The sequence below is a fragment of the Balaenoptera musculus genome, chromosome 21, assembly GCF_009873245.2.
Source record: "Balaenoptera musculus isolate JJ_BM4_2016_0621 chromosome 21, mBalMus1.pri.v3, whole genome shotgun sequence".
Taxonomy (NCBI): domain Eukaryota; kingdom Metazoa; phylum Chordata; class Mammalia; order Artiodactyla; family Balaenopteridae; genus Balaenoptera; species Balaenoptera musculus.
Window position 1 is genome coordinate 14,844,087 of NC_045805.1, and position 23,853 is coordinate 14,867,939.

The 23,853-nt window shown below is 37.2% G+C and overlaps 1 protein-coding gene across 5 annotated transcripts in view; it reads left to right on the forward strand.

Annotated features, from left to right (window-relative positions):
- The window catches only part of F11 (coagulation factor XI), a 40,167-nt gene extending 16,651 nt beyond the window's left edge, over window positions 1–23,516 (forward strand). Inside the window, exons 1-16 of one of the 5 annotated variants that reach the window (XM_036838950.1) lie at window positions 2,853–3,185; window positions 4,036–4,091; window positions 9,489–9,651; window positions 10,912–11,018; window positions 11,691–11,850; window positions 13,084–13,193; window positions 13,907–14,066; window positions 15,480–15,509; window positions 16,161–16,270; window positions 16,363–16,525; window positions 16,616–16,722; window positions 19,238–19,406; window positions 20,605–20,780; window positions 21,361–21,456; window positions 22,021–22,160; window positions 22,434–23,516. In XM_036838950.1, coding sequence (XP_036694845.1) covers window positions 4,037–4,091; window positions 9,489–9,651; window positions 10,912–11,018; window positions 11,691–11,850; window positions 13,084–13,193; window positions 13,907–14,066; window positions 15,480–15,509; window positions 16,161–16,270; window positions 16,363–16,525; window positions 16,616–16,722; window positions 19,238–19,406; window positions 20,605–20,780; window positions 21,361–21,456; window positions 22,021–22,160; window positions 22,434–22,595 — 1,908 coding nt within the window. In that variant the 5' untranslated portion in view covers window positions 2,853–3,185; window position 4,036 and the 3' untranslated portion in view covers window positions 22,596–23,516. Of the gene's footprint in view, window positions 1–2,852; window positions 3,186–4,035; window positions 4,092–9,488; window positions 9,652–10,911; window positions 11,019–11,690; window positions 11,851–13,083; window positions 13,194–13,906; window positions 14,067–15,479; window positions 15,510–16,160; window positions 16,271–16,362; window positions 16,526–16,615; window positions 16,723–19,237; window positions 19,407–20,604; window positions 20,781–21,360; window positions 21,457–22,020; window positions 22,161–22,433 lie in introns of those variants that run through there. The other 4 variants (XM_036838952.1, XM_036838953.1, XM_036838949.1 and 1 more) reach the window with 4 other exon arrangements.
- Window positions 23,517–23,853: the final 337 nt, after the last annotated feature.

The window sequence follows — 23,853 nt, forward strand, 5'->3', positions numbered from 1 at the left end:
ACTTATTCTACTTTTATTTGACTGGACAAAAATATTTTGGAATCCTTATATTATTTCAAAGGCTTTAGAGATTTCACTAACTAGCTAGACCAAATTTAGGAAAATATTATTTGGTTTCCCACTGAAGTATATCTCTCATTAGACTCTTTCTGTTTCTCTCAATAGAGTTGGAGGGTTATCATTACAATCTTTGTAATGAGGCTTTAGGATAGAGATGGGGTTTCATGGAGTAACCAATACAGGGATATAAGGACCTTACATAATCTCACATATCAGTTTTCCATGAAAAGCTTTCTTGGCATAAATTTTCTATTTTATGTTCAAGCGTCACAAAAAAACAGTGCATAATAGATACGTGCTTTTTGTGTAGCTGGAATGTGCTTTTATTTTTATTTTGTTTATTTATTTTTGGCTGTGCTGCATTGGATCGTAGTTCCCCGACCAGGGATCAAACCCATGCCCCCTGCATTGGAAGCTCGGAGTCTTAACCGCTGGACCCCCAGGGAATTCCCTGGAATGTACTTTTAAATGGGAAACTCAAGAAAGCAACTAAGGACTCTTTATGCCAAGATAGGCCAGAAAACATTGGTAGCAGATCAAATAAAAGTATCTGAATAACTGCCTTCCAGATAGAATGTTACAATAGTTCCTTAGCATTTTGCATAAAGATGACTTCTAAGTTCAAATCCCCCTTAACTTTCTACCCCAGGGAACAAAAATGCTGGCTTCTCTCTTCTTCTCAAAAAGTCTCCAACTAGTCTATATGGGGCTAAGCTTCAAATTTACCTTTTCCTTACTGTCTCCTTCAGTCAGTTCTATTTCCCCCATATGTCCCTTCCTGTAAGAGCTTTGAAAGGACCTTCCAGTGTTCCTGATCTGGGGTCATCTTTCTACGTAGGCATTTGGCCACCAAGCAATGGCTATTCCACATCTTCAGAAACCGTTCAGATAACGGCAACGTTGTTATGATAGACATAAAATGAGATTGTCTCTCTCTGTCTCCAAATATTGAAATAAGCCAAGTAAACTGGCAACACTTTCTAGATTTGGAAGATCACACTCATATCAGCAGTACTGTCCCTGAACAAAGCACAACATTTCCTCTGGTACCTATAACTTCAGCAAGATCTGAAATGCGGACTGACTTGTCGTTTTATTCTTCTCTTTGTCTTTAGAATATTTTTTTTAAAATCATGACTCCATTTATAAAGCTAAGATCTTGTTTTGCTTTTCTCTGGAAAATATGAAGTCTTCTCTGAACCATAACATCTTTCTCTAAAATTTATTTAAATCAAACATATTTTAAAAGGTTTTTAAATTTTTTATTTCTTTTAGGTTTTCAGGGGACCACACAGAGATCCTTAGAGCTAGTTAGTGTTTAATGTTCTAAGCGAAGACCTGAAGTTTGGAGAGAGAAAGCAGCTTGGCCAGGGAAGCACGGGTAGCTAGTGTAAGTGCAAGAGTCTGGTTTCTGCTTAAGTTACATGACCAATAAACTAATGAAAGATCTGGGTAACAGAGGACATGCACCATCTTGATTTCCATAGAGCTTCTAGCCCTTCTTCAAGGTCCATGGGAAGGCTCTGAACAGAAACATAATTAAGTGAAACCCCACAAAGTATTTCACAAGCTTTCCTCTCTATGAACTGCAACAAGTCCTACCACTAGGAGGTGCCCTTATGGACAAAAGGAACTGACCTGCTGTTTTTGGATTGCTTGTCACTCAACAGCTAGACAGTCACTTCTTAGCTCTCCATTGGTGTCTTAGTGCACTGAGATCTAAAGAAAGTTATGTGGACTTCCCTGGTGGCACAGTGTTTAAGAATCTGCCTGCCAATGCAGGAGACATGGGTTCGATCCCTGGTCCGGGAAGATCCCACATGCTGCGGAGCAACTAAGCCCGTGCGCCACAACTACTGAGCCCACAGGCCGCAACTACTGAAGCTCACGCACTCTACGGCCCGCATGCGGCAACTACTGAGTCCGTGTGCTACAACTACTGAAGCCCACACGCCTAGAGCTCGTGGTCTGCAACAAGAGAAGCCACCGCAATGAGAAGCATGCGCACCACAACAAAGAGTAGCCCCCACTCACCGCAACTAGAGAAGCCCTTGTGAAGAACCAATGCACCCAAAAATAAAAAATAAGAAAAAAAGAGGGCTTCCCTGGTGGCGCAGTGGTTGAGAATCTGCCTGCCAATGCAGGGGACACGGGCTTGAGCCCTGGTCTGGGAAGATCCCACATGCCGCGGAGCAACTAGGCCCGTGAGCCACAACTACTGAGCCTGCGCGTCTGGAGCCTGTGCTCTGCAACAAGAGAGGCCGCGATAGTGAGAGGCCCGCGCACTGCGATGAAGAGTGGCCCCCGCTTGCCACAACTAGAGAAAGCCCTTGCACAGAAATGAAGACCCAACACAGCCAAAAATAAAAAATTAATTAATTAAAGTTATTTAAAAAAAAAAGAAAGCTATGAAAGTCGCATATTTTTCCATTTTTCAGAAGAATTTTAAAGTCTAAAGGCATTCAGTGTTTGCAAGTGGGATAAAAAAGAGCTGGGCTCATTAGAACGAATCCTACCTTCCTAGACCTCTGAGGAGGTAACACTATATAAATGGAAACTGTGATTGCAGAAGAGCAGGGCTTCTACAATCGGCCCCTTACTTTCTACCCACTCTGTAACCCCCGAACAGCTGAGTTTCATTTCTCTCTATTCTGAGCATCAGCAAGTCCATCAGACTTCCCTTGTTTTCTTTTTAAATGGTGAAACTCAAGTTAGCCTGGAATTAATGATTAACAGTTGTTATTTGAAAGTGTGGTTAAGTGCAGCTTTGGCCAGCAGGCATCCTAATTTTGACCAACTGCTAAGGCACACGGGCAAATTCAAGTTCTCTAAGCTTCTCTGTGTGTCACTTGTTTAAATGCATAGTAAAATGAGGGAGAAAAACATTAATGTATTGAAAAAGCAAGCACCTCTACCAAGGTACGTGTTTGATATGCAAAGATTTTAAGGACTTTCACAGGCATGCTGTACAAAGAGATGATGTTACATCACACTGGGAACCAGTAAAAGTAAATATTAAAGTTAAGTGAACATTACCTGAAAAAACTCATTTAGAGGAGGATGAAAACCATTTTGGAAAAAGAAAGACATTCTTATTAAGAATTGCAGCAAACAAGGAGATTCAGGTATGATTTCAAAAATTATTATTTAAGATTTCCCTCAAGCAATTATTCCTTGAAGTGCCTTTTTCTATTGTACCATGGGGTTTTAAAATATTTTTACAAGAGACAATGATTGATTTTTAAAATGTGTCTGATTTAACATTTTGGAGGTTTTTAGTTAATAACCATAAGCAATGTGGGAGGAGATGCAGAACAGAAGAAGAGTAATAGTTTGTACTCAATAGCAAGTATTTTACAAATTAAGAAGATTTTCAAGAGCAACATGAACAAATCAGAAGACCTGATTTGTCTCATAGCAGGTTTTTCACAGAGCTGTAAGTTCAGGGCTTTGTGGGGATAAGTACATGTATGAGTGACCAAGACAACCTAGGAATAGATTTGTAACATAATTTTTAAATTAGAAAATTTTGTTAGTAAAAAATCATTTATAGCTTCTGTGATAGATTTAGAAAAGAAACTTCGAAGATGGAAAGAAAGGAAATGAATTGAAAGAGAAGAAAGAAATGGAAAAATTGGGATGGGGAGAGGGTCAGATGATGGCAGTGAGAAATGTCTGATTAATAGTGAGCTGAGGTGGAGGAGAGGGAGGGAAGGGAGGAAAGTGAGAGGACCCTTCCCTTTTAGCCCTTGGTCCTTCCTAACCATGAAAGTGTTGACCACTGCACATACGACCATGCTGAGGAATGCTCTAGGGTTGGGGAAAGATACAATTCAGCTTATGATAGGAGCTCTGTGAACACTACTGAATTAACTACTCCTCTCCTTCCATATTTCTTGTAAACTCTGATATCAGTAAATTAATTATAAATTCACATTTTGTGTTCTAAACACATGTACATTTTTCTTTTTGTAGGATGACTTTATTATATCAAATGGTACATTTCATTTTATTTGCCTCAGTTTCTGGTGGTAAGTAGAGTTTTATCTTTAGTATGGACTGGGAATAGCTTGGTTCCCTGACTTGTGGATGAGAAAACAGAAGGGTATAAGCCCAGAGAGGAAAATCACACTATTGTCCCCATAGATGTGGGAGAATTCCATGCCATCTACTCCAGGGAAGGAAATAAAGTCTTTTTATTTATTTTCTGCTTAAGCTTTCAGGGTTTTTCAAAGCAGGGAAGGCAATTGAGGTAAAGGAATTGTTCATGATAGTAAGAATCTATGTCTATATCTATATCTATATCCATATCTGTACTATGTTTATGTCTAAATCTATATCACACATTTAAATGATATTTAAGACCAATATTAAAAAGCAGAAATCTTGACTTGCCTCACTGATTAGTCAATTTTCCATAAAGCAGTCAGTTCAATGCAACACACACACACACACAGAGGCCATTTTGGACTGAAAAATGTCCCCCAAAATGTCCAAAAATGCAAATATTCCTACATAGTTTATGCATTTCAATAATTTAACCACTGCTGTGAATTCTCCACTCTACATCATGTCCACTAAATTTGTTTGTAAGTTACTTAACCAATATTCAGAAGGACATATCAGTTCAAGTATTTTTAGCCCTTATATTTATTCTTTATTTAAAATGAAAGTTTAAGCATTCCTTTTAAAAAAACCTTACATATATTACATTTAATTTCTGCTACTGTTGCTAGCATTTAATGCACAGTAAACTTTTTTTCTGGCATATGTGGAAAATGGTAAATCTAGGTAAAGAGATTTAAAATAAAACAAATTTCACTACAGTTCATAATTTCATTTTTCTTTGTGACAAGATTCTTATCCAGGTTATTATATTCCTTCATTGTCATCATTATGAAATAGTATTGTTATTTAATTGATAGGTCAGTGGTAACTCAATGGACATATTTTGAACATTGGACCCAACAACAGCATCTCTACATATATACTTTCTTTACATATGCGTATGGAACATTTACAAAAATTGACCACATAAAAGGCCCTAAAGCAAGTCTCAACAAATTTTAAAGGATTAAAACTCTACAAAGCATGTTATCCAATCACAATAGAATTGAGATAAAATGCAAAAAAAGACAACTGGAAAATCACAAATGTTTCAAAATTAAATAATACCCTTTTAAATAAATACTGGTCAAAGAAGAGATCACAATGGAAATTAGAAAATGTATTGAATTGAATAATAATGAAAATACGGCTTATCAAAACTTTGGGACGTAGCTAAATTGGTGCTGAAATCAAGTGTGTACACTTACGTGCATATATTAGAATAGGGAAACAGTAAAAATTAATGATGTAAGAATCCAGTTTAAGATGATGGAAAGAGAAGAGCAAATTAAATGTAAAAAAACTAGAAAGAAGAAAAAAATAAAACAGCAGAAATTAATTAATTGAAAAACAAACATATATTAGGGAAGCTTAGCTTAGTCACAGTCTCCAAAGCATGTTGTAAGGCCAGTGTGATCTTGATACCAAAACATGACAAGGACATTGAGACAGGGATATTATGACATTTTGACAATATACAAAAACAGGCACTTTCTAGTTCACCCAAAACAGATTAACCAGTTTTTACTGGCACTAAGAAGCTGTGTTTGGATTTGGAAAATCAATCTGCCTTGTAAATTTAAATGATCCAATTAGTAGGTGGTATATTTTAAGAAATACAGCACCTATATTAAACATGTAAAATCTGTTTAATTTACCAAATAATTAATAAGCTTCTTTAAAGTAACACTTTAATATAGCATGCTTGCTTTGCACTAAGAGGTGGGATTTGCTTGGTCAATGGGACTATTTCGAGGTGCGAATAGACCCTCCATTAATGGAGGCTGCCGTACAGCTTCCTTAGAAGCAACACAGAGCCTGGGGAGAGGAGCAAGATTCTGTTCACCTGCAGGTCATTCTCAGGGAGCTGCCAATTTTGGAGAAAATCATGTTATATACAGAGGTTATAGGTGGGTAATATAGAAGGCATGTGGGGTGGATTTTTGAGGAGAGCTGTGGCAGGGTCCTTGACTCTCTTCTCCCATGTATCCCTTGGCAGTTTAGTGAACTGGACTCCATCCTCAGAATAATGTTTTAAAGAAATGAAGTGAAAATACATAGGATTACCAAACAAACTATATTTAAATATAGTTTGTTAAACTGTAAAAAAAAATTTATATAGAAATAGATGTGCTTCTTATTAACACTTTTTGTAATAAGATTTAGTGGTGGGTCTAAAACTGCATAGTAATTACCATCAAACTAGTAATGAGTGATAATGATATTTTGAGATATCTGCAACTGTAGTGTTTTTAAATCTGCAATTTTTATTATGACAAAGGCACAGATACTGTGAACCCTAATGCAGTTTGTTCTTACATTAATAATGGAAATATATGCCATATTTTAGTTAGAAGCTAGGGAAGATAAAGATGAAATTTGCCCCCATTTAAGTCCATGGACTGTATAATCCTCTAAGCCTTAGTGATAATTTCTACTGTTTTTTACCTATATACTTTCCCAAATATTTATTGGTATGTTGGTTATTACTACAATAGAAATTAGTTATTTTTAATTTTATTTATTTTATTTTTGCTACAATAAATTTGAGTGATATTTTATTCTGTCCAAATATTTTATTTTTGTTATATATATTTATATATTTGTTTTTATATTAAGAAAACTAAGAGTTATATTGTAGCATTTGTCAATAAAAATATACCAAGATTAAAAACTACAACAGTTTTATTCAGTGACTAAGTAATAATGACCTAAAAATCCACAATCTGGAATATTCAATATCTCTTTCTAGAAACAGAAGAAAATTTTAATTTTATGCAATTTAGCTTTGTTTGTATTTTTAACTTACTTATGGTTTCAATGGAAGGGGATTCAATAATTTTTCCAAGAGTCTAAAGTTCCTGTTCCTGCCTATTTATTTATTTGTTTGGTTTTTATTTTTCCTCCAGTTAAGGTATAGTAGACATACAGCACTGTATAAGTTTAAGGTGTACAGCATGATGATTTGACTTGCGTACATTGTGAAATGATGACCACAATAAGTTTAGTGAACCTCCATCATCTCATAGAGATACATTAAAGAAACTGAAAAAAATGTTTTCTTATGATGCAAACTCTTAGGATTTCCTCCCTTAACAACTTTCATATGTAATGTACAGCAGTGGTAATTATACTTATGTTGTACATTATGTCCCTAGTACTTATTTATCTTATAACTTGAAGTTTGTACCTTTTGACTTTCTTCATCCAATTCCCCTCTTCTCCAATGTCTGCCTCTGGTAACCACAAATCTGATCTCTTTCTAAATGAGTTTATTTGTTTGTTTTTGAAGTATAATTGACCCACAAGACCATATTAGTTCTTGAAAAACAAAACAAATGAACAAACATAACGAAACAGAAACAGTCATAGAAAAACAGAATAAACAGGTTGTTGCCAGAGGGGAGGGGGATAGGGGGAGGAGAGAAACAGGTGAGGGAGATTAAGAGATGCAAACTTCCAGTTGCAAAATAAATGAGTCACAGGTATGAAATGTACAGTGTGGGGAATATAGTCAATAATTATGTAATAGCTTTGTATGGTGACAGATGGTAACTAGACTTGTCATGATGATTACTTTGAAATGTACAGAAATATCCAATGAGTATGTTGTGCGACAGGAACTAACATAGTGTTGTAGGTCAATTAAACTGGTCCATTTAGGAAATAAAAACAAAAATAAACAAATGGGACCTAACGAAACTTAAAAGCTTTTGCACAGCAAAGGAAACCATAAACAAGACGAAAAGACAACCCTCAGAATGGGAGAAAATATTTGCAAATGAAGCAACTGACAAAGGATTAATCTCCAAAATTTACAGACAGCTCATGCAGCTCAATATCAAAAAAGTAAACAACCCAATCCAAAAATGGGCAGAAGACCTAAATAGACATTTCTCCAAAGAAGATATACAGATTGCCAATAAACACATGAAAGGATGCTCAACATCACTAATCATTAGAGAAATGCAAATCAAAACTACAGTGAGGTATCACCTCACACCAGTCAGAATGGCCATCATCAAGAAATCTACAAACAATAAATGCTGGAGAGGGTGTGGAGAAAAGGGAACCCTCTTGCACTGTTGGTGGGAATGTAAATTGATACAGCCACTATGGAGAACAGTATGGAGGTTCCTTAAAAAACTAAAAATAGAACTACCATACGACCTAGCAATCCCACTACTGGGCATATACCCTGAGAAAACCATCATTCAAAAAGAGTCATGTACCACAATGTTCACTGCAGCTCTATTTACAATAGCCAGGACATGGGAGCAACCTAAGTGTCCATCAACAGATGAATGGATAAAGAAGATGTGGCACATACATACAATGGAATATTACTCAGCCATAAAAAGAAACGAAATTGAGTTATTTGTAGTGAGGTGAGTGGACCTAGAGTCTGTCATATAGAGTGAAGTAAGTCAGAAAGAGAAAAACAAATACTGTATGCTAACATATATATATGGAATCTTAAAAAAAAAATGGTTATGAAGAACCTAGGGGCAGGACGGGAATAAAGATGCAGACCTACTAGAGAATGGACTTGAGGACATGGGGAGGGGGATGGGTAAGCTGGGACGAAATGAGAGAGTGGCATGGACATATATACACTACCAAATGTGAAATAGATAGCTAGTGGGAAGCAGCCACATAGCACAGGGAGATCAGCTCGGTGCTTTGTGACCAACTAGAGGGGTGGGATAGGGAGGGTGGGAGGGAGAGAGACGCAAGAGGGAGGAGATATGAGGATATATGTATATGTATAGCTGATTCACTTTGTTATAAAGCAGAAACTAACACACAAAAACAACAACAACAAGAACAAAACACACACACACAAAACAAACCAAAAAAACTGGTCCATTTAATATAGTGAGGTGATGTAGTACGTTATCACATCCAGGGCCATTGAATGCTACCCGAAGATGATCACTGTGGAGCCTTTGTTTCATGTAAACATGGAGTTTAGACACGGAGCAGTGCTGGGGAAAGGGAAAAGGAGAGGCCATTCTAGACCTGCAAGCATTTTTGCCAGTGAAGATCTGAGAAACGAATCAATTGCTCACAAAGCACCCATGTCTCCAAGACAATCATTCAGAAGCACCATTCCATTGAGGCACACGTGCCATTTAGTGATTTTCTTTTCTATCTGAGGCTGCTTATCCAATAAACTAAAAGGTTTTATTGCCCTGATTTCCATGTTCAGGCATATTTCCTGTTAAGTAGCCCTACTTCACTTGCCTTTGTGAGATTATTACCTGATTGGGTATGTGCTCACTAAGATCCCAAGTAACACGTGTCATGTATTATAACAGAGTGTGTGACCAAGCTGTTCCAAGATGCCTACTTTAAAGGAGGAGACATTACTGTTGTTTTCACACCAAATGCCAAGCACTGCCAAATAGTCTGCACCCACCATCCAAGGTGCTTGCTCTTCACTTTTATGGCTGAATCATCATCTGAAGATCCTACCAAGTGGTAAATGTTTGCTTTTCTACATAGAGGAAATAGATTTTATACGACAGACAGACAGACAATTACCAACAATAAATTGCCATCTACCATTTTATAAAATTTAATGTTAACAATTGGAAAATGTATTTTCCTTCCATTGAAATATTAAATATTACAGAAAAAAGAGTAGTGTTTAGGCAGGTCAGGAGGAACAGACATGCCCCTCAGTGTGGTTTCTTGTGGTCTCAATATTAATGATACTTTCTCTCTGATTTCTTTCTACTTTAATGCCAATTAATCATTTTGTTCTTTGTTTTTCAATTGATTATTGATATTTGATATGATTTAAACTGGTACTTTTCCCTCAATTATTTTATTAGAAAAAAATTCATTATTTATAAAGGTAATTTGAAAGAATAGTACAATGATTTCCTATTGCCCCCAAGACTTTTTGCCATTTTTGTCTTCCCTATTATGTATGTGTAGATGTCTAACCATTTGAAATAATTTGAAACCATCATAACACTTCACCCCTAAATATTTCAACATACATTATCTTACACAAAAAACATTAAAAATTAATAAGAATCCCTTTATATCATCTCAATTGTCCCCCAAGTGTAATTTATAGCAATTAACCAGAATCTTATTAAGATTCGCAAATAGCATCTGGTGGTTTTGTCTCTATAGTCATATTCTTAAAATTTTTAGGACATTCCATCCACCATTTTTGTTTCCATATTGAGCTTGAAAATTTAATAATAAAGCTTTACTGCAGAATGAAGTTATTAACATCTTTGTGCATTATTACTGCATTCATAGTATTTACATAGTGCCCTGAACTTATAAAATTTACTATTCTAGAATCTACAACAGAGATTGGCAAACTTCTTCTTAACAGGCAGAGAGTAAATATTTCAGGCTTTGTGGGTCCAGAGGCAAAATCAAGGATATTATATAAATACTTACACAATGATTTAAAATGTAATCATTAAAAAGTATAGAAACCCTTCTTAGCTCATTAACTGTACAGAAACAGGCAGAGAGCTGCATTTAACCAACAGGCCATAGTTTCCAGTTAGGAAGGAGCATTACATGTGATCTTTTCAATGTCGGGATGTTGGAATGAAAAACAAACTCACAGTCTTGCTAAGAATATATTTGTTTTGGCATGAGATGGAGAAGTTTGTTTCCTTCTCTTTGACTCTCTGTGTTTTGACTTTTAAGACTCATTATTTTAAAACATAGATTTTCACCCAGTAATGTTATTTTTTTTAAAAACAGGTTTACTTGCATCCTGAAAGACAGTGTTGCAGAAACACTGCCAATGGTCAATATGACGGGAGCAATTTCTGGATATTCTTCCAAGCAATGCTCAGACCAAATAAGTGGTAAGATGTCTTGCTAGAATTGATATATACTAGTTATTGTGATGTGTACGTGCAGTTACATCAGGTATGGTTTTGTGGCTATGAAATAAAACCCTGCTATATGGAAACAAGGTCTCCTAATGAAGTTCTTTCCTCGTAGAGTAAAAACTAGCATACATGCCTGTCCCCCCTACCCCATTATAGTTCATTAAAATTTATCTCATAGGATGTATCTAACTACATCAGTTCATCATTCATTTATTTTCTTTCTCCTTCGCAGCTTAAAGTTTTATATGAAAGTCCTTATTAAATATATTAATTCAAATCAAAGGAAGCAACCATAAAGATTAAGATGACCCTTGTCTTAATGGTGAGATATTCCAGATACTTGAATAGGTTAATTAGTGAATCAGTCCATCAGTGGAGTTAAGGAGACAAGAGATGCCAGTTCATAAAGCTGAAGCAGAAATGTACAAGTCTAATATTGCTGCAGTGTAAAAAGGACACTGACATTCTCTTACTGTTTCCATGTGAGAGTAGGAGTTGAGCAGATTAAAATAAAACTAGAGGCCTTCTGAGGAAAAGTCAGGGAAAGAATTGAAAGAGCAAGTCTGGAGGGACTGTTGCTAAGATAGAATTATCAGATGCCCCCAGAGACTGGAAGACAACCATATTTTCTGATTTTATTTCCAGCTTGCAACAAAGATATTTATGTGGACCTACATATGAAGGGCCTGAACCATAACAGCACTATTACCAAGAGTGCTCAGGAATGCCAAGAGAGGTGTACGAATGACATGCACTGTCACTTTTTTACATTCGCCACAGAGCACTTTCCAAGCGTAAAGTATCGGTGAGTAAGCTGTGGACTGAGCCCAAGGACCTTAGATTATCCGATAGAAAACAAAATGGGATTCTTTTTTTTTTTTCCTTCAACTTGTAGGGGTCAAAAATTTATTTTTGACCCTTACAAGACAATTCTATAATAAGCACTCCCAGTTTTCTTGATGGAAAATTCATTTAAAGTCCAACTTGGATGCATTTCATTTTGTAGTACAGAGTCTGTCTTTCAATGACGTTTTTAAAAAATGTTTAATACACCTCCTAGCTAATTTGAAGAGCGCTACATTTTTAAAGTGGCAATTTTGAAACAATTACAGTGGTCTGACAGTTCCATTCTCAGCCTAAAGGATGCTACAGTATGAATCTATAGAATCAAAATGAAAAAACTACTCAGATATCCTTCCAAATAACAGTTCCCCACCTGAGACAAAGTAACTGAAACCCATGTGAAGTATTTTAAAACTTGCCCCCTACTGGATTTAGAAATATTCCAGGTATAAACCTCCTGTGTAAGAATATAAAAGGATCGGATCTGTAATTGATTAATCTCTTTTCTCTTAAAAAATATTTTTAGGGAAAAATATCATTAACTTTTTTATTTAGAAATATTTGAGATGTTCTGGATTCGTATAGGAAACTACACTTATCTGAAATCCAACAATGAAAGAAAAGTTCAAATGACTGGTATTTGGATTTTAACATTCTGCTCTACACATTCACAAAAAGGAGATGAGTGGAAATAAAGCGTCAAAGATTTGTTTGAAGAAAAGCAACGATAACACAGAATGAAACTCTCAAATTAATAATTAAGTTTTCATGGCTTTTCTTTAGCTCAGCTCAAACTACACCTTTTTACATATTTTACGTCTAAGATTCAATGCAGCATGAACAGCAAGCCAGGTAATTGTGAGTTGCTACGTATTATAAAAAAGTTAAAATGCTAAAATTGAGAAGAGCTTGAGAAGTCATCAATTCCTACACCTCTACTCTTCATGTCACCACCCATCTAAAGCTGTCACTTTACTGATGAAAAAATAAAGTTGACAAAACTCACAGGACCACCAGCTCTTTGCAGAGCTGGGACTCAAAACCAGCTGTCCAGTCTCTCAAATCAATACTTTTCAGAGCAATTCTTTAGCTATCACGCCAGGCCATCTCTAAATGTGAGTTTCTTATTATCTTATGTTTTTCCTTATTTGCATTTGGAGGGATAAAATATTTATCCGTTTTGGTCTTTATTTAGTAACACTTGTCTGTTGAAGTACACCCAAACGGGAACGCCAACCAACATAGCAAAGCTCAGTGAAGTGGTGTCTGGATTTTCACTGAAGCCCTGTGCGCTTTCTAATCTGGGTAACTATTATTTTCTTAATGAGGTAGTTTAGCCATTAAATAGTAGGTGCTGATTATGTGTACGATGGGCATAACTTAGGATACCAATTTGTGCCAACTGATGAAATGGACCCAATGATCTTTCATCTTCTTCATGAGAAAAAACTCATTATGTTCTATATGATTAAAGCTTATATTTGAATTTAAAGCTTAAAACAATCACTTCAGTTATCCTAATTTTAAAAAATGTAAAAGATCCTGGGATAAACTAACTTTTAAAAATTACTAAGACCTTGTTTCTTTAGTGCAATTTTAGGTTCGCAGCAAAATTGAGGGGAAGGGATAGAGATTTCCCATATACCCCCTGCCCAGACACATGCACAGCGTCCCCTATTACCAACGACCCCCGCCGGATGGTACATTGGTTACAACTGACGAACCTACACTGACACACGTATAGTCACCCAAAGTCCATAGTTTACATTACGATTCACTCTTGGAGTTGTACATTGCATGGGTTTGAACAAATATGTAATGGCATGTTTCCATCATTAGAGTATCATTCAGAGTATTTTTCACTGCCTTAAAACTCCTCTGTGTTCTGCCTATTCATCCCTCCCTCATTCCCCAACAAATTTTTTATATGGAATTTACAAATACCATGAGTGGGATTTTACCTTTACCGATGCTGCTGGTGAACTGACTTTCTATCTATGGTTTCTTCTGTTGTACAGCTTGTATTAGGGACATTTTCCCTAGAACGATGTTTGCAGACAGTAACATTGACAGTGTCATGGCCCCAGATGCTTTTGTCTGTCGCAGCATTTGTACTCACCATCCCAGTTGTTTGTTTTTTACCTTCTTTTCTCAAGAATGGCCAACAACATCTGAAAGGTAAGGAGTTAAGATTGTGTCATGTGTTATCTTTTCAAACAGTTGATCAAAAGCCACCATTAAAACCTCTGAGCAACTACAAATTTTATCTAAATGTCTGTCAAGGATACATAAAAGTTGCAAAGAAGAATTCCTAGTTCCTCTTTCTTATTCCCCACCTATTGACTGCAAATCTGATGTTACTCAGGACTCTTGCTTTTCTTTATGTTAGGGAGGTCTCTGCCTTCAGAGAGTTGTTAGTTCTGAAAGGAATGAAGAAAATAAGGATGGTCATTAGGAGGCATCTTAGTTCAATGCCTGGTTAAAATAATTGAACCTGGAGCAGAAAGAATTGGAAATATCAGTGACTTGTCAAATCCAAAGTGGAGAGGGGTGGAACGATGGCCTTCATCAACAGAATCGTGGGTAATGGTGGAGGGAGATTTGAGAATTTAGACCCTGCTTCCCTACTGATGGGTATTAACATTGGAAACCATAATAAAGCACAGGAAATTGCTATGATCATCAAAGAGATGTTTGCTGGGGTTGCTGCTCCTCATTAACAAAATTCACTAAGAAAAAGAAGAAGAAATCTTAAGATTATTTGCTTAAAAATCTAGATTGTATGTATTATCTTAATCTGAATTCTCAGAACCCTTGTTATTTGCTTGACATTGCTGTTCATTGTTGGGGAGAGTGTCCCCCAGAGCCATCCAGCCAAAGTAAGCCCTTGAGTTCCTGTTTATCAAGCAAGACTGGTTTTTTATCAAGTGAGGATATAATTCCGGAAGTATAATGCTAGGTTTGTCACATGAGACTATATCTGTTACTTTCATTTTCTCAACATGGTTCTAAGTGTGGGGATACCATTAGTCAACTCAATAGATTAAAAACCCTGCACTACTTGGACCAGAGTGGAAGTAAAAGAGAAGTGATTAGATTGGGATATATTGTCAATGTACAGCCAATAAGATTTGCTGATGGATTGAATGCCAGCTGTGAAGTAAAGAGTCAATGATAGCACCAAGATTTTAGGCCCAAGAAAATTGGAAGGATGGCAATGCCAATGAAGAGATGGGGGAAGATTTCTTACAGAGATGATTTCAAGAGGCAAGAGGTGCCTGGTAGCCATCCAGAGAGAAATATTGAATTGGTGGTTAGAAAGGGAAGTCTGGGATTTAACAAAGGAGGTTTATGCCCTAGATCTGTGTTAGGTGTCACCAGGATACAGCTGGTAATTAATGCCAATGAAACTGGTGAGGTCACCAAAAAATTGAATGCAGTCAGAGAAAGAGAGGAGGTCAAAGATTGAGCCTCGAGGCATTATAAACTTCAGAACTTAGAAAGATGCCTTTGTAATGTGTTATTTTGTCTTAATCACTGCTCTTTTTCTTTTGTATTCCTTTTATAAAATTCCCAATCAATACCTATAAGAGGAGCAACACATTTAATCCTCATTACAAGGTGAGAGAGGAACATGGGTGCTACAAGCCAAGACTTGGCTTCTTAAATTTACGTTAATGAATATTAAATAAAACTAAATATCCATTTCCTCAGCTGTATTAGCCACATTTCAAGGGCGCAGCCTATGGCTGGCTAGTGGCTATTGTATTGGCTGGCATAGACGTGGAATATTTACGTCATTGCAGAAAATTCTGTTGGACAGCACAGCTCCAGACTGTGATTTTGTGCTAATTAGGAAAAGTTACTTCCTCCCAGAAAGATGCTGCCTGGGTGTGGAGTCTGTGGTGGATTTTGCTTATCCCTGTCTACGCCTACAGCAACTCTGGGTAGCAGATTTGCAGGTAGCATGAAAATTCTTGAATCGTTGAGATAGTCTAGGAGAGTTGAGAGAAAGGAAATAAAAAAGGAAGGTACTAGGAACAGTGATGTTGAATAGAGCAAGCTTAGAAAATTTAGAGGCAGTTTGGTAAATTTGTCTACAACCTATGGACCATGGAGTCTGAGTCAGTGATTTATGAATAGTACTTTCAAAATGGGAACAACTTCCCTATTAAATGCCAACAGGAGCTGACTTCTATATGTGCTGTGAAAATGTCTTCTTCTTTGATATGTTTTACATGATATCTCTATATTTCCCTTTTTTACTGTTAGAAATCTGTGTCTACTTAAAACGTCTACAAGTGGGTTGCCAAGCGCACGCATTAGAAAGAACAAAGCTCTTTCTGGTTTTAGTCTACAACACTGCCGGCACAGTGTCCCAGGTAAACAATGAAAGCTCTTCCTTCTGACTGAGAATCAACAAATGTGTGCTACGGTTCCACGTCTCATATCTGATACGTGCTTTGCTGTCTAGTGTTCTGCCATTCTTCATTCTACCGTGACACTGATTTCTTGGGAGAAGAACTGGACATTGTTGACGTGGACGGGCACGAAGCCTGCCAGAAAACATGTACCAACAGCATCCGCTGTCAATTTTTTACCTATTCTCCATCTCAAGAATCTTGCAACGGAGGGAAGTAAGACGTATGATGAGTTCCACAGATGCTCCTGCCCCATCTAGCTGAAGGGAGGAATTATGTTTATACCATTTTGTTTCCAACCTGCAGGGGAAAATGCTACTTAAAACTTTCTGCAAATGGATCTCCAACTAAAATACTTCATGGGAGAGGAAACATCTCTGGATATACGTTAAGGTTATGTAAAATGGATAATGGTGAGTTTAATGTCACTTGGAAAAATGCATCCCCTGTATACTGAGTATGTCATGACTAAGAGAGTCAGTAGTAGCTACAGAGGGGAGAAAATTAGTAAAGTAATGAACTTAGATGCAATTTTCTGTTATTTTCACTGCTATCACTCAGGCTGACCTGTTTTAAAGGTAAATATTGGGCTTTGACTAAACTCTGCGTTGCCTGGCATTAACTGAATATGTGTTATAATTTGATACATTTATATAACCAGTATTTCCTGGTGAGACTCAGGCTCAGCCAAAATTTTTACGTCTGATTGTTGTTATCAAGGTCAATAATCTTTCTTATTATCCTTTATAATAGAAATATCAACCAGCATCTTGGTTAATCAGATTAGTCATTTTCTTTCTATTGGCTATTACTTGATCTTTAATTCAAATATAAATAATCATCATATGTTTGGAAAATTATGTATCTGTGCAAGAAATACTCAAGTGGCTCCTTCTCCAGGGCCTTTAGATTTCCTGCAAGTGTTCTGCATATTTATGAATATTAGGAAAAGTTATAGTAAAACCTTATTAATTTGTAACAATGAGTAGGGTGGAAATAAAAAGATTGTCTATATTAAGCCAGACCTATAATAAAATAAAAATTATAATACACATCAGATCAGCAGTGCTTCCATTCCAGTGGCCAATTTCTGAGCATAGTAACAAAAGATGGTTTGTAGGCAAACAACACTGTGTAAGGGATGAAACAGGAAAGAGCCTAATACACACATTCCTCTCTAAATTATTGTAATAACCTATTATGACTTTAATGTTCATTGACTTACATACACTACATGTTTTTAGACTTTTACTGCTTACTGCCTAATATTATAATGCAGTATAAATTAAGTTGCAACTGAGATTCAATGAGTGAAATGGAAGTGATAATTATGCTTTGTCGTAGATTTCAAAGTATGAAAATCTTCCGTGTCAGAAATATTGGCTCTACTGAGAGGTGAATAAATCCTTAACTTCTGAGAACTTGTTTTGTATAATAGAACATACAATATTACTGTATACTGTGTCCAATGCTAGCATCCTAGCTGGGAAATTCTGCCTTTCTAGGGCTTAGAGGGGCTCTGATGGGAATCTGGATGGCTCTAGCTTCTTTAAAAAGACAGTAAATTGAGTTGTATCTCATACATTCTCTGTTTTTCTTACAACAAATTTACCTAAGACAAGAAGGAGCATTTACAATCATTCTGTTGTCTTGGTTCTACCAAGCAATGGAAAGGATGCAGCAAATTTTGCTGTTAGTGATGTTGACATAGTTTAAAAAATGGGAACCAGCACTTATACCTTTAATTGCAGAATTCATTCTCTATCCTCCTTCCTTCTCTTTTCTAATGAATCTAGGGACTCTGGTCTCTAGAGGTTACAGAATAAATCAGGTGTAGATTGATAGCTAAAGCAGAAAATATAAGATAAAAGAAAATAAAATCTTATGTCTTTTTAGTGCATCTTCTGAAATAAGTGAAACTAGATAATTAGGTTTTGCTGCATTATATTAGATGAAATAATACCCTAATATGAGAGGGAATATCTAACTGAGATGTTTATCATATCTTGTACTGTCATTTGTCTACACTATAACTTAACTTTGTGAAGATACAGAGCAATTGGCATTCAAAGAAACATCTCTTAACACAAAATGTTAAGGCTAAAAACAAATATTTAAACCATTTTTTTGAACTGAGAAACCAAATAGAACGAACACCAAGACCTATAACTCATCTTAATAAGGTCTTTATTTAGTTGTTCTTAATATATTTTAGTTACTGATCTATTAATTTTCTAAGACAAGAAAGAAAACAGAAGGGTGAGTTTGAATCAAAGTCCTTGGAAACATCAAAGGTTGAGCAGAAAACCCCAGTCTGTCAACAAGACCAAAGGGCAGAAGCAGTTCACAAACAGAAGGGCAGCCAGGTTTGGATGTGGGTGGAGCAGGAGTGACTTGGACCAAAGGGCAGCTGGAACGGAAGGGGATGCGAAGGAATCGGACAAAGGCCACAGACTGAGTAGAAGGTGCTGAACTCTTTGTAACAGCAGTTCTTAAACGTTAGTGAGGCTGATTAAAACTCAGATGACTAGGGTCCACTGTCAGAGTTTCTGATTCACTAGGTCTGAGGTGGCGCTCACGAATTTGCATTTCTAACAAATTCTCAGGTGATGCCATTGGTCGGGGGCCACACTTGACAACCATTGCTTTAAGAGAACCATTGAGGTTAGCGTTTGATGGAGGGTAAGACTGCCTTGCCGCCCCAGATGAGGCATTACTTGGGGGCATGCGATTACAAGGTGACTCACTCATTCAGTTTTTATGTGCATGTTGTGCTTTGCCAACTTGATTCTAAAGTGTCTTCAAGTCAAGGTCATGGTAAATTATTGAATCCAGGGAAGGTTTTCTTCCCTGTGTGCCTGAAGGAACATAACTACTGTTGGAAAATGAAGATTTAGGAACCAACTCACTGCAATCCTTCTGCTGTAGCGTGTACAACGAAAATCAAGCCCAGAATTGTGGGAGGAACCAAGTCTGTTCTTGGAGAGTGGCCGTGGCAGATAACTTTGCACATCACATCACCCACCCAGAGACACCTGTGTGGAGGCTCCATCATCGGAAACCAGTGGATATTAACAGCTGCTCATTGTTTCAGCGAGTCAGTACCACTGCTGTTTTCACTCGTTCACCATACTCACACATATATGAAATCTATCCCTAGTATTTTAGTACAATTTTAAAGATGTAAATTATCCTATTTGCTAAATTAATTTTCTGTCTTTAGTGGTAAAAAGCAAAAAGGAAGAGCCACTCATGATCTACCAGCATCAGAACAGGTGCAGGAACATGGCTGTTTGACTTCATAATATTCCACTTTTCCAGTTAAATGTATACACATCCCCAGGGCAGTTCTGGTTATTTCCTATTGAGAGCGTATCATCTTCTGTGCACTGTCTGGGCATTGGGTCCAGAACTAAACTTGAAGAGAATTTCCTGCTCCCTGAATCTAATTTCCCATTTATTCCCCCTCTTCTTCTCCCTCTCCCTGCCCCTCCCCCTCCTCCTTCTCCTCCTCCTCCCTTGTCCTCCTCCTCCCCCTTCCTTCTTCTTCTTCTTCTTCTCCTCCTTCCTATTCTTCCTCTGCTTCTTTCTCTCTCTCTCCTCTCTCGTTCTCCCTCCATCTCTCTCTCTTTCTCTCCCACTGTGTTTCCAGACCCATAAGGAAGAGTTTATTATACATCATCAAATTGGATTCCCTACTTAAGTCAATTTCAATACTGGTAAACTTAAAAGCTCCATCGGGAGAGCGTTCAGAGTATATGTAACCTGGGGAATTTTAGTTGGCCAAACTTCCTCTTTGCACTTCAGTATCTTCTGGGTTGTTTCCAGACATAGTTTTGTGTTTTTGTTAGTAGGTTTATTTTATCAGTATGCAACTTACTCATATTATTACTCAAAGATTCATTTGAGGTCAATAGTCTCTTTTACCCTTTACATATGGGAAAATGGAGTACCAGAAAGTCCAAGAGAACTTCTCAGGGTCACAGCCAACGACCCCAGCAATGAAACTAAAACCCAGAACTTTTTTATGTGTGTGTGTGTGTTGAAGGGCAGAAAAAGTATTCATTGATTTTTGTGTGTTTAATATAAGGCAAATGATAGCCCAGGACATTCCATATAGGAGGACTATGTGACTGAAAAATTTTAGCATAAAATCACTTCTTTCCACTTAAAAGCCCACCGTTGGCAGAAAATATTACCTAGTTAGTAACAGTCAGTTACATAGCACTGTACCTCAAATGCTTGGGAATTATTCGGTAAAGGAATTTTCTTTTCCTCGATTGCTTACTCCTTAGGGTAGAGTCACCTAAAGCTTTGCGTGTCTATAGTGGCATTTTAAACCAAGCAGAAATAAAAGAGGATACATCTTTCTTTGGGGTTCAAGAAATAATAATTCATGATCAATATGAAATGGCAGAAAGTGGATATGATATTGCCTTGTTGAAACTGGAAACGACAATGAATTACACAGGTATGGAAAATTTTAAACAGAAAGTTGTCTACAGTGATTACATGGAGACGATGGTTCACACTCCCAGATTCATGGCCAGACCCTGGCAATCTCTCCATGTGTTATTATCATGAAAGGGGGAGGGGGATGCCAAGCTAGTCTTAAGACGGATGTGCTTTCCTGACGACTGCATCTTATTTTGGGGTGTGGGTGAAATGGTAAGTTGTCCCCAGGCTTCTTCAGATGCACAGAATGACATAACTTCATAATATACTGGAATATTAAAGATGATTTTTATCTGCTTTTTAAGGAAGAAAGGATTGTGGGTCAGAATGATGAAGCAATTTCTACAGGGTCACAGACCTCGCGAGAGTGACAGAGTTAGTGGAGAGGGCTGTGGCTTGGCTCTCTCGTTCCCTCATCCTGGGATGTGTGACAGATAACGCTGAACACGAGGGATGAAAATGTATGACAAGGAGGCAAAAAAAAATGAATATAATAAATAGGGAACACACTAAATAATAGAACATGAAGGAAGTTTTTCCTGGGAAAGAAGATGTATTTTGTTTCTGATAATTAAACTGTGATTTTTAAAATTTAGATTCTCAACGACCCATCTGCCTACCTTCCAAAGGAGATAGAAATGTGACGTATACTGAGTGCTGGGTGACTGGATGGGGGTACCAAAAATTAAGAGGTAAGAAATGATGTTTCTCTGTGTGCTCCAGCTCAAGATACATAACACAATTTAGTAATAAGCTTTTCCGCTCTATCAATTCATACAGCTAAAATGAGAGTAAAATAATAACATTATTCAATTGCAGAAAGCATATTAATAAAGATGGAAAGACAAAAATCACTCAAGTGAAGGTGACACCTCATCTGTTTGACTGGAAATTTTAAATATGACAATCTCTTTAAAGACATTATTTTTAATGCAGTTTAATTCGAAACTTAGCACTTTTCAGTAAATGTCTTAGCCTGTTATCCAATTATTTTCTCTGGGAAGCAATTCCAGTTAGAGCCATAATTAATTTTGGACTTAATTAACATTAACAAAATGGTACTCACAATAGTGAGAATAACATCTTCTCTGTACCCTGTAATTATAATAGGTCCATGAAGTAAACCTAATATTTTTTTCCTTCTAGATTTTTAGATAGGTATGGTTTTGATTTTAAATACATATACTTATATTTAAATTTGTATATCTATTATATATATGTGGTTGTTCCATTAACAAACTAAAAATTTTTTTCAGACAAAATACTAAATACTCTCCAGAAAGCCCGGGTACCCTTGGTGACAAATGAAGAATGCCAGGCAGGATACAGAGGGCATAAAATAACTAATAAGCTGGTCTGTGCGGGCTACAGCGAAGGTGGCAAGGACGCCTGCAAGGTAACCGCGCCCTCAGCCGACGGGACGCGCTCGCGTTCGAGTGTTCAGTGCATTCTTAAAGCAGTTTTCTGCCAGTGAGCGGGGAACACAGTGGATTTGTTTTCCTTACCCTGAAATCTGATAGACTGAGGGAAAAACAAGAAATCCGGTTCTTTGAAGTTTACTAAAGGGCCAAGACAGAATTTTAGGTGAAATCACTCGGATGAAAATGTATTTAAGATGAGAAGTGTCTGACCTGATCTGCGTGCCTTTTCTTTTCTCCATTTGTCACAGGGAGATTCGGGGGGCCCCCTGTCTTGTAAGCACAACGAGGTCTGGCATTTGGTAGGCATCACGAGCTGGGGCGAAGGCTGTGGCCAAAGGGAGCGGCCAGGTGTTTACACCAACGTGGTCGAGTACGTGGACTGGATTTTGGAGAAAACGCAAGCAGCTTGAAAGAGTCCCCAGATGCCATTTGACTCCCTGAAGGGTAAGCCAGATTATTCCCTGGAAGAGGGTTTGGATTTCACCGAAGAAGACACTGCACCATCATTTTCCTCCACAGGCTACAATTCTGAGACTGTCACAGATCGAAGGGGTTTGGTATTGGTAAGAACACACCAAAACTGTCATTCGCAAAACTCCCAGTTCCGCCGTCATCAGAGGGTGATCAGCACCCAGTCTCTTGCCTGTTAGTTACACCGTTCCTGAGCCAAAGGAATACTATAAGATTAAGATATTTGAAGATGAAAACATACCCAGATAGACCAGAAAAGAATCAAGTAGTGGCACCAAAGGATCGGACAGAACTCCTCAAAGAAACCACTGTAAAAAGATCTGTTAAATGAAAAATGGGAACTGGAGAAAATGGAAACAAGGGCAGTCACCATCAAATCGCAAGACTCTGGGCTCTGCGTACATGCACACATCTCTTTTGTAAAGAAAGAACTTGACTGAATTTGATGCAGGTTTTCAGAATAATCAAGAATTCTTGTCATGTCATTTTTAAATATTTTTAAAATTAGTTTGGGTAGAGACAAGCTATGAGTGAGTGTGAATGTGGGTTCCAGAATTTCTGTATGGGAAAGGATTAAAAGCAGCAATTCACCTGGACGTGGGACCTTAGGGGACGAATCTTAAAGGTGTTCTTGCCTAGAAAACTATTTGTGCGTGGATTTCATATTTATTTGCATAGTTTTGGGTAGGGGAGGGCTGATGAAGATGAGGGGTAAGCCAAAGACCTCCTAAGATAAGCTGCCTCTGTGAGTGTGGGTTTACAAATCTACGTTTATAGATGATAAATGTATTGGACAGAAATCAAAATAAATTACATCCATACTACGGGGAAAACGATTTGGGAATAAATGGATGGTTACAGTAACGTCTTCAGCATCTTGAAAGTGGCTCCCTGTATTCTCAGTACTGGGGTGTTCCCTGTAAATATTTACCTTGTTATATAGTGCAAATATTTACCTGGTTATTGTTGCTGATATAGTTTAATAATCTAGAATTTTCGCTGTCTACACCAGTTTTCAATCCGTGTCAACAACTTATGTCAATATTCAATCCAATATGTGCAGTATTTCTTGAACAGACTGAGCTGGTGGGATACAGCAGTGAGCCAATAAATAGATCCCTACCTTCTTGAAGCTTCCGGTCTAGCTAGCAGGAGCCACAAAAATAAAATAATTACACATGTATAAAATATATCATA